The 15,049-nt window shown below is 36.3% G+C and overlaps 1 protein-coding gene across 2 annotated transcripts in view; it reads right to left on the reverse strand.

Annotated features, from left to right (window-relative positions):
* Nucleotides 1–5,381, reverse strand: part of CDH9 (cadherin 9) — a 68,624-nt gene extending 63,243 nt beyond the window's left edge. The window contains exon 1 of one of the 2 annotated variants that reach the window (XM_062568005.1): nucleotides 5,154–5,381. In XM_062568005.1, coding sequence (XP_062423989.1) covers nucleotides 5,154–5,378 — 225 coding nt within the window. In that variant the 5' untranslated portion in view covers nucleotides 5,379–5,381. The remainder of the gene's footprint in view (nucleotides 1–5,153) is intronic. The other variant, XM_062568006.1, reaches the window with a different exon arrangement.
* Nucleotides 5,382–15,049: the final 9,668 nt, after the last annotated feature.

The following is a 15,049-nucleotide window of genomic DNA, read 5'->3' on the forward strand; positions in this document are numbered from 1 at the left end:
TGTAAAGTAAAGAGAGAGAATATTTCCACGTACTAAGACATTTTCTGTTTGTATATTATAAGGCAGTACTATCCAATCCCATTAAGTACGAAAAAACATACAATGTGAAGAGATTGCTGAGTGAATATCTGCCTTAAATAGCAGCAATTCTTGTGGGTAATCCAATAATGTGGATTCTAGTAATCCAATGAAGCTGCTTGCATTATTATATGAAGTTCTTCCAGTCTTCTCTCTTCTTTTTATAAGGCCGACTGGCAACCTCACTGATAGATATCAAAGTATTGCTATGAGAAATAAGTGTTTGCATTTGCACAGATGCTGGAAAAAAAAAAAAAAGAAAAAAGAAAAAAAATGCCCTCTACATATTTTTCTTTTCATTTTCTACTTTTTAACAGAACACATGTGCAAATGTCATGAATCAAACTTACTGGTTAACTACAGGCAGACAGAAAGATTTTTCTTCAGTTTGCATTCAATTTAAATGGTGCTTATGGCAGGCAAAGCCCAGTTCATTTATTTTTATGAAAGTTATTAAACAGGAGGCTGTTCATGGAGCAGGCTAATTCTGAACAGTGCCACTTCATTTCAATTTGTATTTCCCCTTTTAATGTGAAAAGAAAGGTTATATTTCCTAAAGCCTGAGCGCGTTGTTGTGTTGGTAAAACTTCCAGGATATGACAAATGTTGAAGCTGTTTTATACTGTATAATTTATGCTTGTTCTAACAAACATTGTGTGGCGCTTCATACACATTACCTGCCAATCAGGAGCCTTTAATTTGCAGAGTGCCCTGACTGGTATAGGGACAAACTGACTTCCTGTGAAGAAATGTGCTTGGGTGACCGTTAATACAAGGAGGAAAAGTCTCCTAGCTCTTATGTATCTTCTTGCAAACCATAAAGTACTACATTTTCCAAAATGGCTGATAGTTTTGATTAGGTCAATTTGTTCCCACCTAGGGATATTTCATAAAAACTGCAGTTAAAGAGGAGACATATCTGCAGTTTCTAAAATTGATGCCTATTCAGTGGGTGTCAGGTAAGTTACTTAGAAATGAAGGCACATAAAATAAGTAACAGCTTTGGAAAATAAAGCTAATTATCCCTAAAGGGCTACCTGGTTAGTGACTCCTTTGCTTTTTATTACCTTTCTCTTTAATTAATGAACATGATCCCCATCAACACTTTAATACTCTCTTAATTGCATGTCCCTTTCCTAAGTTATCTTTTCTTTTTCTTTTTTTTTTTTTTTCCCTGTGTGGGAAATGAGCAAATTTGGATAGCCTTTTTTCTCATAAAAGATCAGTGTTTTAGATCACATTTCTTGGGTTCTGCATAGGGATCCTGCTCAAGCCCTTTTCTCTCCTTAAAGCTAGTAGCAGCTGAGAATTTGGATCTTTGATCCCTCCCTAGTGAAAGGAAAAGAGATCTCAGAAACCAAAGAATGCCACAATACAATATATAAATGGTTCTTTTCTTTAACCCCTTCATACTTTACAATATAATGTCAGCTGTTCCTTTTCTTTTTAAAAGATACTTCTCACACACTGATGTCCAAATGCTGTATTGTAATGTATTCCATTTTCTTTCTTTTTTTGTAAATAAATAAAGAATAAGTTTTACAGTTCCTCTCACAGAGTTCCATGAAAATTTCTGAAATATACAGGTGTTGATGATCACATACTCAGCATTCAAGTAAGAAACGGGTATCTTGAATAATATGATAATTTTAATATTTTATAAAAATAAATCTTTTTTTTTTCCTCAATAATTATACCAAAATTTAATTAGGACACTTTAAAACTGCTTACTTCACCTCTGCTTGAAAATTTCAATTATGAACTGTCTGGAGCAAAGTTTATTTTCTTGTATGTTTTTTATACAACATAAGTATGATGGGGCCACAGTTTTCTCCAACTATTTCCTGAATTTAATTTAAAATAAGGAGAAACCAAATAAAGTCAAAAGTGGTTCTTCCATTGTTTCAGGTATAGGAAACAAGAGACAGAGCAAGAAAGACTGGACCTAAGAAATGTCAAGACTTTCTAACCATTAGTTTCTTTTTCTTTTTGTTTTTTTCTTTTATTTCTTTCTCTCTCTCTCTCTCTTTTTTTTTTTTTTTTTTAATGGAAACATGTACCAGTGTTTAAGACAGTTGGGTCCTCTGAGTTGGGAGAAGGAAAAAGATATGTGTAATGGATATATTACTGAGCACTGGAACAGGCTGTCCAGAGAGGTTATGGAGAGTATCTCCTTTTCTGGAAATATTCAAAACACACCTGGACGTGATCCTGTCTAACATGTTCTAGTTGACCCTGCTTGAGCAGGAGGGTTGGACTAGATGATCTCCAGAGGCCCCTTCTAGCCTCAGCCATTCTGTATGATGTTGGTTCTCCGGATTTACCTTGCCTCCTATCACATTCACAAGACATATATATTTATATATATATATATATATATTTTGCACATATATCCTATATATCCCAAAGGGTGCACAATGATTTAGATCTGTTCTTTGAGTAATTTCCTTGGTTCTAGCCACCAAGCCTGTTGAATTAAATGTTAACTTCCTTAGCTCACCAACAAGTATTTTTCTATTTTTGCTAAGCACATTGGAGGTGCTTACTGGCTCCCATTTTGTCACCTGTCACGTTTACCACTGCCTCTGTCCAAAAGCTATCCAGCTATAGCTAAGATTGCCATTCGGATGGGTAAGGGAACACAAACAATGTGTCCTCACAAACACAAACAATGACCAAACAGAATAAGAGTGTTTGAAAAATGAATTTATTGAGGAAAAGATAATTTCTTATTGCTATGGTTATATGCTCCCTTAGAAGTATATGTCCTGAAAAGTTTCTTAATTCATTTTATCTTTTTTTCTAGAGCAGTGTTTATTATTCTACCCTGGTAATCCAGCTGCATGTGCCTGTCCATATTAAAGAGGGATTGGATGAGAATTCTCGCTACCAGCTCATCCCTGTGGGTTGGAATAAAAGTGTTCTTTCTTCACGCATGCCAGTTTGCTAATTACTATCACTTTGAGCAGGAGAATACTAAAAATGAGATTTAAGCCTTTCTCAGAAATAACGTTGGTCGAAAAGTCGTTTTCTTCTTCAGAAAATTATTCCTTAGCTGGCTTCTCTTTGTACATTATTTGGAGCTGCCATGTATGTCACGTGTACTTAGGGTAATTTGAACTAACTGGAAGGGAATTACTGTGGTTTAATACCCCTTTAGCTGAGGATAGCCATGGTCATTTTGTCATGTCATGAACTGTTGTAAAGTCACACCAATGAAGTCATGCAACCATATTGAGGATATTCCCATCGTTCCAATGCCATCTCCTGGGAACCTAGGATAAGGGTTGGGTCCATTTCCATCTTTTCAGAGACTCAGTAATGCTGTGCCCTCCCTCAGGGCCTCCATAGTACTTCGCAGAGAAGTGTGAGAAAAGTCAGCCTGTTCTCTGAGTTGGAAGAAATGAGTTATCTCAGATTCAATGGCTGTGTGGCCACAATTCCATGTTAATAAGGTCCCATGGCTTTTAGTTATTTTGGAACAAGTGCAGAGTAACTTTGCAGCTGCTACAATAAACTACGTAGAAATTCTCAGAAATTAATTTTCCTCATGAAAAACAGAGATGATGATGATGGTTTTAATAAAAGTTTAATTCATTTGAGATTTACAATGGTATAAATGGTCTGGAGTCCAGTCATCTGCCACAGTGAGACTGAAACCGGAATCAGCTCATCTGTTTCATACTTACTTGTCCTCTGTGACAACCTTCTATTTTTACAAAGATTTAAATATTTCTGGGACTGCTGGTAGAACTTGAATCTATAGAGATCTAGAATATTGTACACTTCATTACGTGTTTTCTTTGAAAGTTTATTCAATATTCCAAAATATCTTTAACCAAATTTTATTTAGAAATCTATGAAGTTATTTCACTTTTAAGATTCCTTTGCTTACAACAAATCTCCCTATTTTATACACACTGATAAAAAAATAGATGTAGGATTATTGAATCTCCTCTTATTTCCATTATTGCAAATTAGAATTAATTACATTGAAACAGAATTGCATGGGTGTAGAGTTGGTACAAATCAGGGTCAGAAACGAGTTCGTAATTACCCTCGTTGGCTTCACTGGCATTTCTGTTTTAATAATTCTTGGTTTCCAGAAGAACATGTTTCCCATAATCAAGAGGTATTAATAAATTTTAAAAAATAATTTTAATCAGAAATGTCTCAATCCATTTGATATGAATAAAGAATGAGAGAGCTACATGACAATCCTTGCAAGTGACAGTACTGTGGATGAATGACAGAAGCAGGAATGAACATCTATTAACTTAGTCTGTTAAGATAAATATTTTCTTGAAGCTCTGTGACTTCTAGGTGTTACCCTATGTCGCCACCAAAATTGCTTAGTTATACCAGAATGCAAGGCAAATCAGGTGGGTGGTGTAGCACAGCAAATGGCTACAAATCTGAGACTCTTTGAGCTAAACATTATCAGAAAAGGCAGGAATCCATAGAGGTGGAATTTAGAGTTACTCTTGTAGGCAGTAGTTGATGGAGAGGGGTCTCAAAGAATGGAAAATCGTTCAAGCCATTAAGTAATGATCTGTGTTAGTTTATGGGAGAAATGATGAAAATCCCATTTTGTCCATGAAAACATGGACAAAATATTTTGTCTATGAAAAGCATGGACACTTTATCCATCCAACATTTTTACTATTAATAAATAGAATTTTGTATTTGAATTGAGGATTTATACATCCTGGTAGAACACCATGAGGCAGATGAATGAAGGCATAACTTCTCTATTCCCTTATCTAAAATTTATGCTTAGCACTTGAAAACTGGAAATGATTCAGTGGTAAAACCCACATAGGCATATATAACAAGAAAATGGTAATTTTTAGTCTAAACAGTTCCCTATTTTATTAATTGAACTACTTCATTTCTCCCACCACTTTGAATGATTATGAAGCCTCAAGTGGTCCATGACATGTGCTTTCCTTGATTTCTAATGAGATATTGGAACCATTGCTGTATAGGAAGCAGAACAACTATAGAGAGGGAGGCAAAATACCAAGGTTGTCAGATGCATCACCTCCAAAGAATCCTTTAAAATCAAGGCTTACCTTGCCTACATATTGTGTATCTGGACCTGTGTACTCCTCCAGCAAGAAAAATTGATTCCACATCCAGCCACGCTTGGTGCGGTGCAGTGTTTTTCCATCATTCTCTGACAATCCTGTTATCCTTTCACTATGCAAGTGTTTGTTAGTCCTTTTTTGGGAGAGCATCACAGGAACTGCATGAAGCATACAGCCCCAAAGCAAAACTGTCAAGGAGTAAGTCCTCATCGTTTACAGAGATGTTGTTACGCTCCAATTCTCAAATAATTCAGCAGAACAAATTTTTTAAATGTCGTATTCCTCTTGTAAATAGGACCTAAAGGGTGGAGAAAAGTATTTGAGTAGATTGCCATAATATTGCTTTCCTAAACCTAGGCTATACCAATAGCCTAATGATCATGACAATGACTCATGCAAATTAGATATAAGTATACAAAAAGGACCAACTGAATGTTTAATTGATCATTTTCTTCAAATAATTGTATGCAAGAATTAAAGAGTTAAAAGTCGTCTTTTAATATCTCTTTGATCCTTTGTCTTTTAATATCTCTTTGATCCTTTTTTATTTCTCTCTCTCTCTCTCCCATTGTATATAGACATTCATTTAAAACACAGTTTAATTGCATAAAATATTTCTGAAATCTTTAGAGATCTTAAGTTTTTGAGTTACCAGTTTCAGAGACTTGCTAAATATTAGAGCTAGTTCCCAGCTACCAGCAGCATCTTGAGGCAATGCAACAGTCCAAATAGCAAGAAACCTTCCAACCTAATCTCTTCCATTGCTCAGCCTGACATCATCCTCGCTTGGTACCTGTAAAGAAGTCTCTGTAAAGCTGAATTTTTTGTTACTTCATGATTTATAAGATTTCCTCTTCTCCTCACTACATCTGTACAAAGGATCCTCTTTAACTCAGCACAAAGGATCTTACGACATAAGATGAAATTCAAAGTGTTATTGATGCCTTCTGGAGTTTTCTTGTTCAAGAATGAAAAGTACTTGCTAGATAAGTTTCTATTCATAGCAATCTTCCTGGGGTTGACAGAATTTGGGACAACTTTCTTCATTGATATATATATTTTTTTTCTGCCTGAATGAAAGGAAAATTTCATGATTGAGACTTTTTTTTTGTAGCAGTATGAAACTGGGATGGATAGTTTGTGTAGAAATTTGTAAATAATGTTTAATATATATATTAGTGTATATATATATATATATATATATATAAATCTGTACTCTTGATTCAAGAGTAGAACAGAGATGCCCCACATACTAGTCTCTTTCATAATGTCTTTCTGGTAAGCTTGCTTTTGTTCTAGAGCATCATTTACTGGGCTGTCATTGCACATTACAAAATACTAGGGTAACAGTGCATCATCTGGCTTAACTTGGGAATCTCACTCCATAAACAGTGATGATGGCATGAAGTTTTTCAAGATTTTTTTCTGTATAAAAAGATGAAAATTTTTGGAAATAGGATGTCTTTTGTGAAAATTAGTTTTCACTTGGGAACCAAAACTATTGGAATGAAAAATATGTAGTGAATTGCACTTTGAAGGCAGACTCTTGTCCTTGTGCAGAGTTCTCCTTAAAATGATGATGCTCTGTATGGTCTCAGGATCTTAACTAGCAATCCTGAAAAAGGATCAAAGTCTTAGTGTTTTAGTAACTTCAAACAGTTTTATCTGAGCAAGAAGTGAAGGCTTGGAATATTTATCACTTTCTGACATCATGTTCAAAAATAAAAAGAAAACAATTTAATAGGTGTCAAATTTATGCAAAAGATCATGAATATTATGCAGGAAAACTCTTATTTTCTTTTATTTATTTATTTTAATTGAAGAATCAAAGAACAAACTAAATTAACTCCATTTGCATGAATCATGCATGTACATATGTACGTAGCTCTTTGCATACATTAGAAGATGTGTTTTCTTTGAATTCTGTAGGTAAACTCAAAGTCTTTTTTTTTTTTTTTTTTTTTTTTTTTTCCTTATAACACTTGATATGTTCCTGTTGTCTTTAGAGAGCCAAAGGGGAAACCTCTTGTGGTTAATTTAACACCAGTAAATTTTGATGTTGTTAACTGGAAAACACTTTGCATAAATGATAATATTGCCTTGCGATACAAGCTCAGTGGATTCAAATCAAGAGATGTTTATTGAAAAAAAGTCTCAGCCAAACCTAAGTGATATATATGTCTAAAGTTTGATGACTCCAATACTCTTTATATTGAAAACAGAGATTGAAATAGTTTGTATTATTGAATAAAAAGATTTGTCAATGTCAAACATACAACATGACCATCTGGACCTTCAGATCCATCCCAGTGCTGTAGCAGGCAAATACATTATTTACTCTTGGTCACAAACATTAAAATTAGCTCAGTGGTTTGTCCTGTGCTACAAATATTACAAGGAAGTTGTTAAGACTCTCACAAAGCTTCCACTTTTCAGCTTAGAATTTCCTTCTGGACAGTTCATGACTGTTTCATTGTTACATGAACATTGTTATGAACTTCAGATAGTTCTTTTCTCTCTTTAATGTTTAGCTTATTTTGCTTTTGTTTTATTAGACTAAATATATCAAGCTCTACTAGCCTTCTGCTGTATGACAGGATCTAATTTCCTAATCATTTTCTTAGCTCTTCTCTGCATCTGTCCAAATTTCACTTCGTCATCATTGAGTAAATATGATAATAAGCAAATGTACCATTATGGACATATCTTGTACAATAGATCTGTAGTTTCATATCTTTTCTTGAGATACCTTGCTTAATATAGCCACACTGGGCTTTAGTCCAAGAATTCATTTTATATATGTTCTCAAGGATCAAATGGTATTTTCATATTGATCAAATTTTGAATATGAATGATTTTGCTTTGGATATGATGTCATGGATCATGATATTTATGAATCATGGGTATGATGTTGCTACTTAACTATTCTGATATATTTTATGTATTTATATACTTAAGGTCAATGTTGGTTTATTTTTCTAATTTATTGGAATACATCTGCTCTTCTGTATTAGAAAAACTTAAAAGGGCACATGCATTTGGCAGATTTTAATACAGAGTGAATCTATCAAACTATTAAAAAACATACAATATATATTTTACATACCCTCCAAGCCTTGTCAGGGTACTGTGAAAAATAAGTTATCCAAAAGTGTATTAATTTTATCTTTCAATTGTCATTATTTAAAAGCTTAGAAAAATCTAATACTCAAAAATTTTAGTCTGATCTGCTTTTTCCTTTTTTTGAGATAGTACTGAGTGGGACAGATGGGGAATATCAATGTATTCATATTTGGTCAACTGGAGATGTGTAGTTGCATATTCAGCTTTGAAATAATATTAGATGGAGAGTAGAATGCTTCCCTTTTACTTTTTCAAAACTAGGTGTTTTTAATTAACTCAAACTCTTCTTGCTCTTTTCTGTCCAAAACATATCTGCCGTACTCTAACAAATGTATGAGCAATTTTTACTACTCTTTTCTTTTTGTTCAAGGAACTATTTCAAAAAGGTCATTGGCAAATACATCTTGTCTGGTAGCCAGCTGGTCAAGAGACTGGTGGGTTAGGAATTGAGTCTGATAGACTCAGAAGGGGCATCGTAACAGTCAACCAAAGGATATAGTCTGGAAAAGTAAGAGCAGCCTTTCAAAGTCTGTACACAGCTGCTCTTAGCCAGCTGTAAGAAATTATTTCTGTGAAGATGCTAATCTTTTAATAGATTTTTTTTGGTTTTGTTTGTTTTGTTTTCTTTCCCCGGTAAGAGTCTAGGTTCCCATATTTTGTTCCAGCCAGTGCAGAACTTAATATGAGATTGTTTAGTGTGTGGTTTTCTGTGTAGTGCTGCCCTCTACTGCTAATCAAAAGACGGCATTAACCACTACTGAGAGAAAAGACAGTATCCTTCATGTAAAGCCTCTCCTTGGACTGAAAAATATATATATAGCTAACTAGCTAGATCCCATTCTCTCCTACTTTTCATTTATAAAGTAGTTTGATGTACTGTCTGTGAAGAAAGATTTATTAAGCTGAGTCAGTCTGGACCTAATGAACATTATGGAAAAAATCTAATTTGATTTCTTCTAAGAGTAGTACAGATCTTAAGTATGAAACTAGAGACTAGAATTTTAATGATTTTCATTATAAATGAAGAAGAATAGTAACTGATCAAAATTATATATGCAACTTCCCTTGCTTCTCTTCTGCTTCCACCATTTATACAGTGCAATGATCAATTTATTGTTCTTGTTAAACAGTAAAAAATGATTTTCCTCCTAGTTGCTGAAAACTGCTTTTAAGATGGGCTACTGGTTTATTAAACATTTTAATGCCCCAGGCTGTGGAGAACCTGTATTCTTTCCCCACATTGCAAATTAGAGGATCTGAGTGAAGGAAATAAATGTTTTTGCTTTTTCTGGTTTGAGAGATCTGTGGCAGTAGCCTAGAATCACTATGGCCTCTCCTTGCAGTAAGGACTCTGATATCAGGTCCCTACAAGAGCTCCAGGTAAATGAATTGTCTCTGTATGAAAGACAAGATTCCCCTTAGCATAATAGCAATTGAAAAAAAAATGCATCTTTTAAAGTCCTTTTGAATTAAAATATTCTATTTAGATTCTTCAGGTGCAGTGTGAAATAAGCCCTGCTGGAATCAATACTAGGGATTTGTTAGCAATGATGCCAATTTAAATGTTTCTATAGCAATTGCCATGGCAATGTTTTTAATTAGTGCAGCACAGTCACTCACAAGCATGACATGAAGGAAGGCTAACCTTCGGCAACTTGATAATGTACTTCATATTACTTTCTTTCATTTGTTAATAGTGAAGTAAAATTCTGCTCTAAAAGAAAGAGTCTGCGGTGTTCATTTATGTCTAAAAATAGTAGAGAGTCAGCTGCAGCTACAGTACTCCATATTGCCCTCACCAGTCTTTACGTAAAAAGCTGTAGCTGATCTTCAGAACGATTCAGACAAGCTGCAAAACTAAAACATGTATTTAGACAGGGCGTAGCAAGTGTCAGTCTTGTGTGACCTGTATGCATGGGAGGGGCCTCCTTGGCTTTGGCTATGTTTTCTTCCACAGACAAAATATCTCAGTGTAATTTGAGCTACCTAGCCTGATACTCTGTGCAGTGAAGCCACAGCAACTATAAACCACACATGGCCATCAATAATACCAAGACTTAGCTGAGACCCGTGCCACTCTACCGTCACATTTATTGTGCCCCTAACTAATTACAGATAGTCCTGGTATGTGTATACACGCTTCTGACAGCAATACTCAGATATTTGCTGAGTACAGTCACACGACAAACACAAATATAAACTGTCCATGTGTTTACTGATGGCTGACTTTCAAAAAGCAAACTCCTTTTGTTTCGATCTCCCTAATTTTACTCTCCCTCTCTTCTTTGCAGGTAAAGGTGAGGTTGAAGGAAAAAATGAGAAGGTAAAAGGGAACAGCCAATGTGGATGTTGACTATGACATCCAGTGTTGAACCTTGGAGAATCAAGAAGGGTGTTTTCATTTATTTCTAGGAAAGCTGAAGCAGCTTATGAGAGATTGCAAATAATTCAGGGACAGATTTGCAGCTGAAGAACACCTTCTCTCCGATGTAAAGCAGCAGAAGTACTTAAATCCCATTCAGACACAGGAGCAATGGCCAGACTAAAGACCAAAGAATTTTCTACTCAGCAGCTCTCCTTGCAAACCTTTGGGAATAGATTTTCAGAACCACTTTTTGCCCATTGCTGATCTGTTGAGCAGGATATACAGCAAAGGTAAACTCAGCTGAAAATTTTGCCAGGAAGCAACTGAAGATCGTTCTTTGTGCCTGTGATGCCAGTGCAGTTTTCCTTAGCTGTATGAATCAGTGAGTCACAGGAATAAAAGCAAAGTTTTAGGGAACATGAACTAATAGCAATTCATATTGCATGTCTGTTGAATTAAGGTCCTTAGGCAAATGAATCTATGGTCTGTAGGTGCATTATGAGAATCATTTATCTTGTCGTGACTAGCAGGAATTAACGTTTATTTTAGATCTCTGCCAGCCTCTTGGACAGATACGCTGGAGGTGCCAGTCCAAACGCAGCCATGGCTTCAGCCACCCTCTCTATAGCACTCACAGCAAGCAACGCCAGTCCCACAAGTGGGTGGATCTGGCAGGAAAATGTATTGATTCATGTCCGGACAATCCCCACTGGCAAAAACTCGTGCAGAGCCACAGCTGTGATTTAAAGCAACTATTCCTGGGCAGTGAAAATACCATCTGCCCTTCTCTGGAGCAAGTCCCTTTCACGGTGCAGATGGAACTGTTTCTGGCCTTTTTTCCCCCTACCCATACCTCATCAGTTTGTGAATGAAACCTGCATCACTTCTGATCCATCCTATATAAGGACACTTACTTGCGAGCAATGGCATACAGTTAGGCTAAAAAGAGACTTTTAAAATATATCTTCTTGAGGCAGCAGCTTGCTGGATTACAAAAGAGACACCTGGGTTTTTTTTTTTGCATAAAAAAACCCAGAACCTTCTTTCCCGTTAGTGATCCTTTTTACAGGATCTGTTTTTCTTCAACATGAGGGGAGCAGAGAAACACAGCACTTGTACACCTTTAATGCAAGGCCTTTTGAACATCTTTCTTTGATCTTTAATATCGATTTTTCTCCACAGGGAACATATTTCACTCTTATCATATAATGAAGTTGCATTATATGTTTTTATACCACACCTTATTTACAAATGCAACACGTTTATGTTTTTTACAGCATAATCTTCAGAGCCAAGAGGAAGAATAAACACTGTCATCAAAGCAAGATTTCTTCTCTTGGCTTCCCCTTCAGAACTGTCTCGTTTAGTTGACACGACAAGTCCTGTCACTCATAAACTGGTTGTCTGCACTTTGATATTGATACCCTGCATTATTTAAGGCATTTCTGTGTTTTATAAACATCATAACCTTCTATCTGCCAAATGCAAAACAAAGCAGTATCTGGAGGTGCAGAATGCTGCTTTCCAGATCCGTCAGCTCTACTCAGTCTCTCTCTGAAGCAGATGAAATGCACCTATGGCAACGCTGCTAATGGCTGAATGTACTTACCAGGTCTACTGATAACTGGGGCTGTATGTTTTCGTCCAGTGTCTGTTTCTCACTGCTGTATTAAGCAGTGGCCCGCTCCGGTTACACAGCTAGGTCCTAATGAAGCAGCGCCAGACTCCACCTTATATTCCCCCTACTGCTATACATCTCCTGAGCATGACATATAGCAGAATAAAAGCTTGCTATGTTTTCTGAATCTACAGGTTCTATAATGGCCCAAGAGCAAGTTAGCATTTCTTGCAATAAAGACACTCCTTCTACCTAATATTTCCCCCCTTTTTTTGAAAACATTTACTTCTCCCATTCTTTTTCTTTTTGCTTCTATACTTCTGAGTCATTAGAAATTCTCTTCTTCTTAAGAAGTATACCGAAAATCAGACATAATTATTACTTGTAAGCGAATACATATTCACTTTTCTGAACTGGAGAAACTCAGTTACTGTAAGGGAGATGGCAGATTCAAGACTGATAATTGCAACCTGTTGTTACTGCTTTCTTCAGAGGGAACTGAGGAGCTGCTGAATCCTGTCATTTAACTGAGTTCAGTTATGAGCCCTTTATGCCCTTTTCCTGTTACAAAGGGGATCTCAGAACTGAGGAGAGTCTCATTCTCAGAGCTGAGCAGACCCGTTGCAACCACTGGGTTGCAGAGCAGCGTGAGCAGAAAGAGTGCAGAGGTTTAACGCCGCTACTGCCGTTTGTTCTTACAGTCAGTCTGAAAGGTGTCTGACACAGCTGTGGTTTCAGCCTGTATTTCCGTAACAAACATCCTATAACACCTACCTACACGTGGTAATTCTGTACCTTACAGGGATAATATAGGCCTAAGAAATGCAAAGTATGAAGATGATGTTTTCCTTCTCTATGTTGAATCTCTATCCTAAAAAAAAACCAAAATCCTTCACGTACGTGTTTTATTTGACTTAATTAATGAAATAGAAATGAAAACCAAGCAGATTCTTAACCCAGGATCTGCTCTCCAACAATAGCCCCAAGCAGGCACCTATGAAAGCTTATATGCATAGAGAAGCAAATACTATTTTTTCCCCCGCATGTTTTCCTAGTCTCCAGCAACATTATGTATTAGTCACCTGTAATAGATTTTCTTTTTCATGACTTTCTCCACTTTGGTCTTGAAACCGCATATGCTTCGAGGAACCGCCACATCCGGCAGCTAGGAGACTCACAGCTTAGCAATCTGTTTTGAGAAGAACCACCACTTTTTGTTGGTTTCTGAACATTGTACCCGATGGCTTCGTTAGACACCTATTCCTATCTCTGGAAGTCACAGAGAATAGTCAGTCCCTCTTCACTCTCCTTGCCTTTTATGGATTTACAGACCTTTATCACCTTTAGCCCTTCTCTGATTCTTTTCTGGTTTTACGGTATCTCCTGTGAGACAGGAGACTGGCATTTGGTGCAGTATGCAAGCTGCAGGAGTTTTATAGATTTATAGGCAGTAACTTACTCACATTTTCTATTTAGTTGCATAATGATTCATAGCATACTGTTTGCTAGCTTAGTTGCTGAAGAGCTCTGGGCTAATGTTTTCATGGAATTATCTACTGTTACGTTAAGGTGGTGTTGCCGATGGTTAAGGTCAAATTTTGTTCTTTTAAATGTAAAATCTAGGTTTTATCATCTGTGTTACTTTACATAACTTTATCTGTCATTTCAGTGTCCAGTCGTTGTATCTCATAAGATACACCTGTACTAACAAACCACCTTAGTCACATTGTTATACCATTATAACGTAGAGGCTGATTGGCATGGCATGGCTCAAATCCATTTGGCTAAACTCTCGTCTCCTTTTCCTCACCTCCCTCCAAAGCAGGATTGTTTTGTCATTGCCACCTATGAGAAGTCATCTCAGGCTTGATTCTTAAGCAGTTGCAGGGACTTTTCTGGGAGAGTGCCAGCTGATACGGGCTAAAATGGTGTAAGGTACATTGAAAGGATATGATACATGACAAAAGCCTGTGTCCTTTCCAGGTGAAGTATATTAGTATGGTCACAGCCATAAGATGCTTCTGTAAGCCTTCGCAAAGGCCCCTTGACTTTACAATGCTGAATGACACTTGCAAACTTTTTCACCTTGATATTCAAACCTGTTTTCTGTTTATTTATGGGTACATTGAACAGTCCTAGTCCTAGCACAGGTCCCTGTGGAACACCACAGCAGACCTTATTTCAATGTGAAAACTCATTATTCACTTCTTCCTTCTGGTTTCTGGCATTTAATCAATTACTGATATATGCAGGAACCTTCCCTTCCAACTTATGTCTACTTAAGAGCCTTTAGTGAGCAACTAAAAGGCTTGTCAAAGCCTGTAGAAGCACAGCTAGACCGTATCAAACAGGTCATAGCTGTCCATATGCTAGATAACACTTTCAGAGGACTCCAGTAGGTCTGTGAGGCAGAACTTTTTTTTCCAAAAAATATGCTTTTTCCCAGTATTCCATGTGTCCACCAACCATATTCTTTATCAGGGTTGCTAATAATGCCCTTGGTGTCAGCATCAGACTTTGTGCCTCATATTTGTCCCTCATAAAATTGAAACTCTTTGTAAAAGCTGACATTATGTTTGGTACCTTGCAACTCTCAAATAGCCAGGAAATTAAAATGAAAAGTTGCAGAAAATAATTACTATTTCAATAGTTTCGCCACTGGTGTTCTTTAAGATTTTTGATTGTATTCATCAAGTTACTGCCATTTACTGCTATTATTTGAAATCCTAACATACTGAAATTAGATCTTCTGATGAGTACTTATTGAAAGAGAAT

This window comes from Rhea pennata, chromosome 2 (genome assembly GCF_028389875.1).
Source record: "Rhea pennata isolate bPtePen1 chromosome 2, bPtePen1.pri, whole genome shotgun sequence".
Lineage (NCBI taxonomy): Eukaryota > Metazoa > Chordata > Aves > Rheiformes > Rheidae > Rhea > Rhea pennata.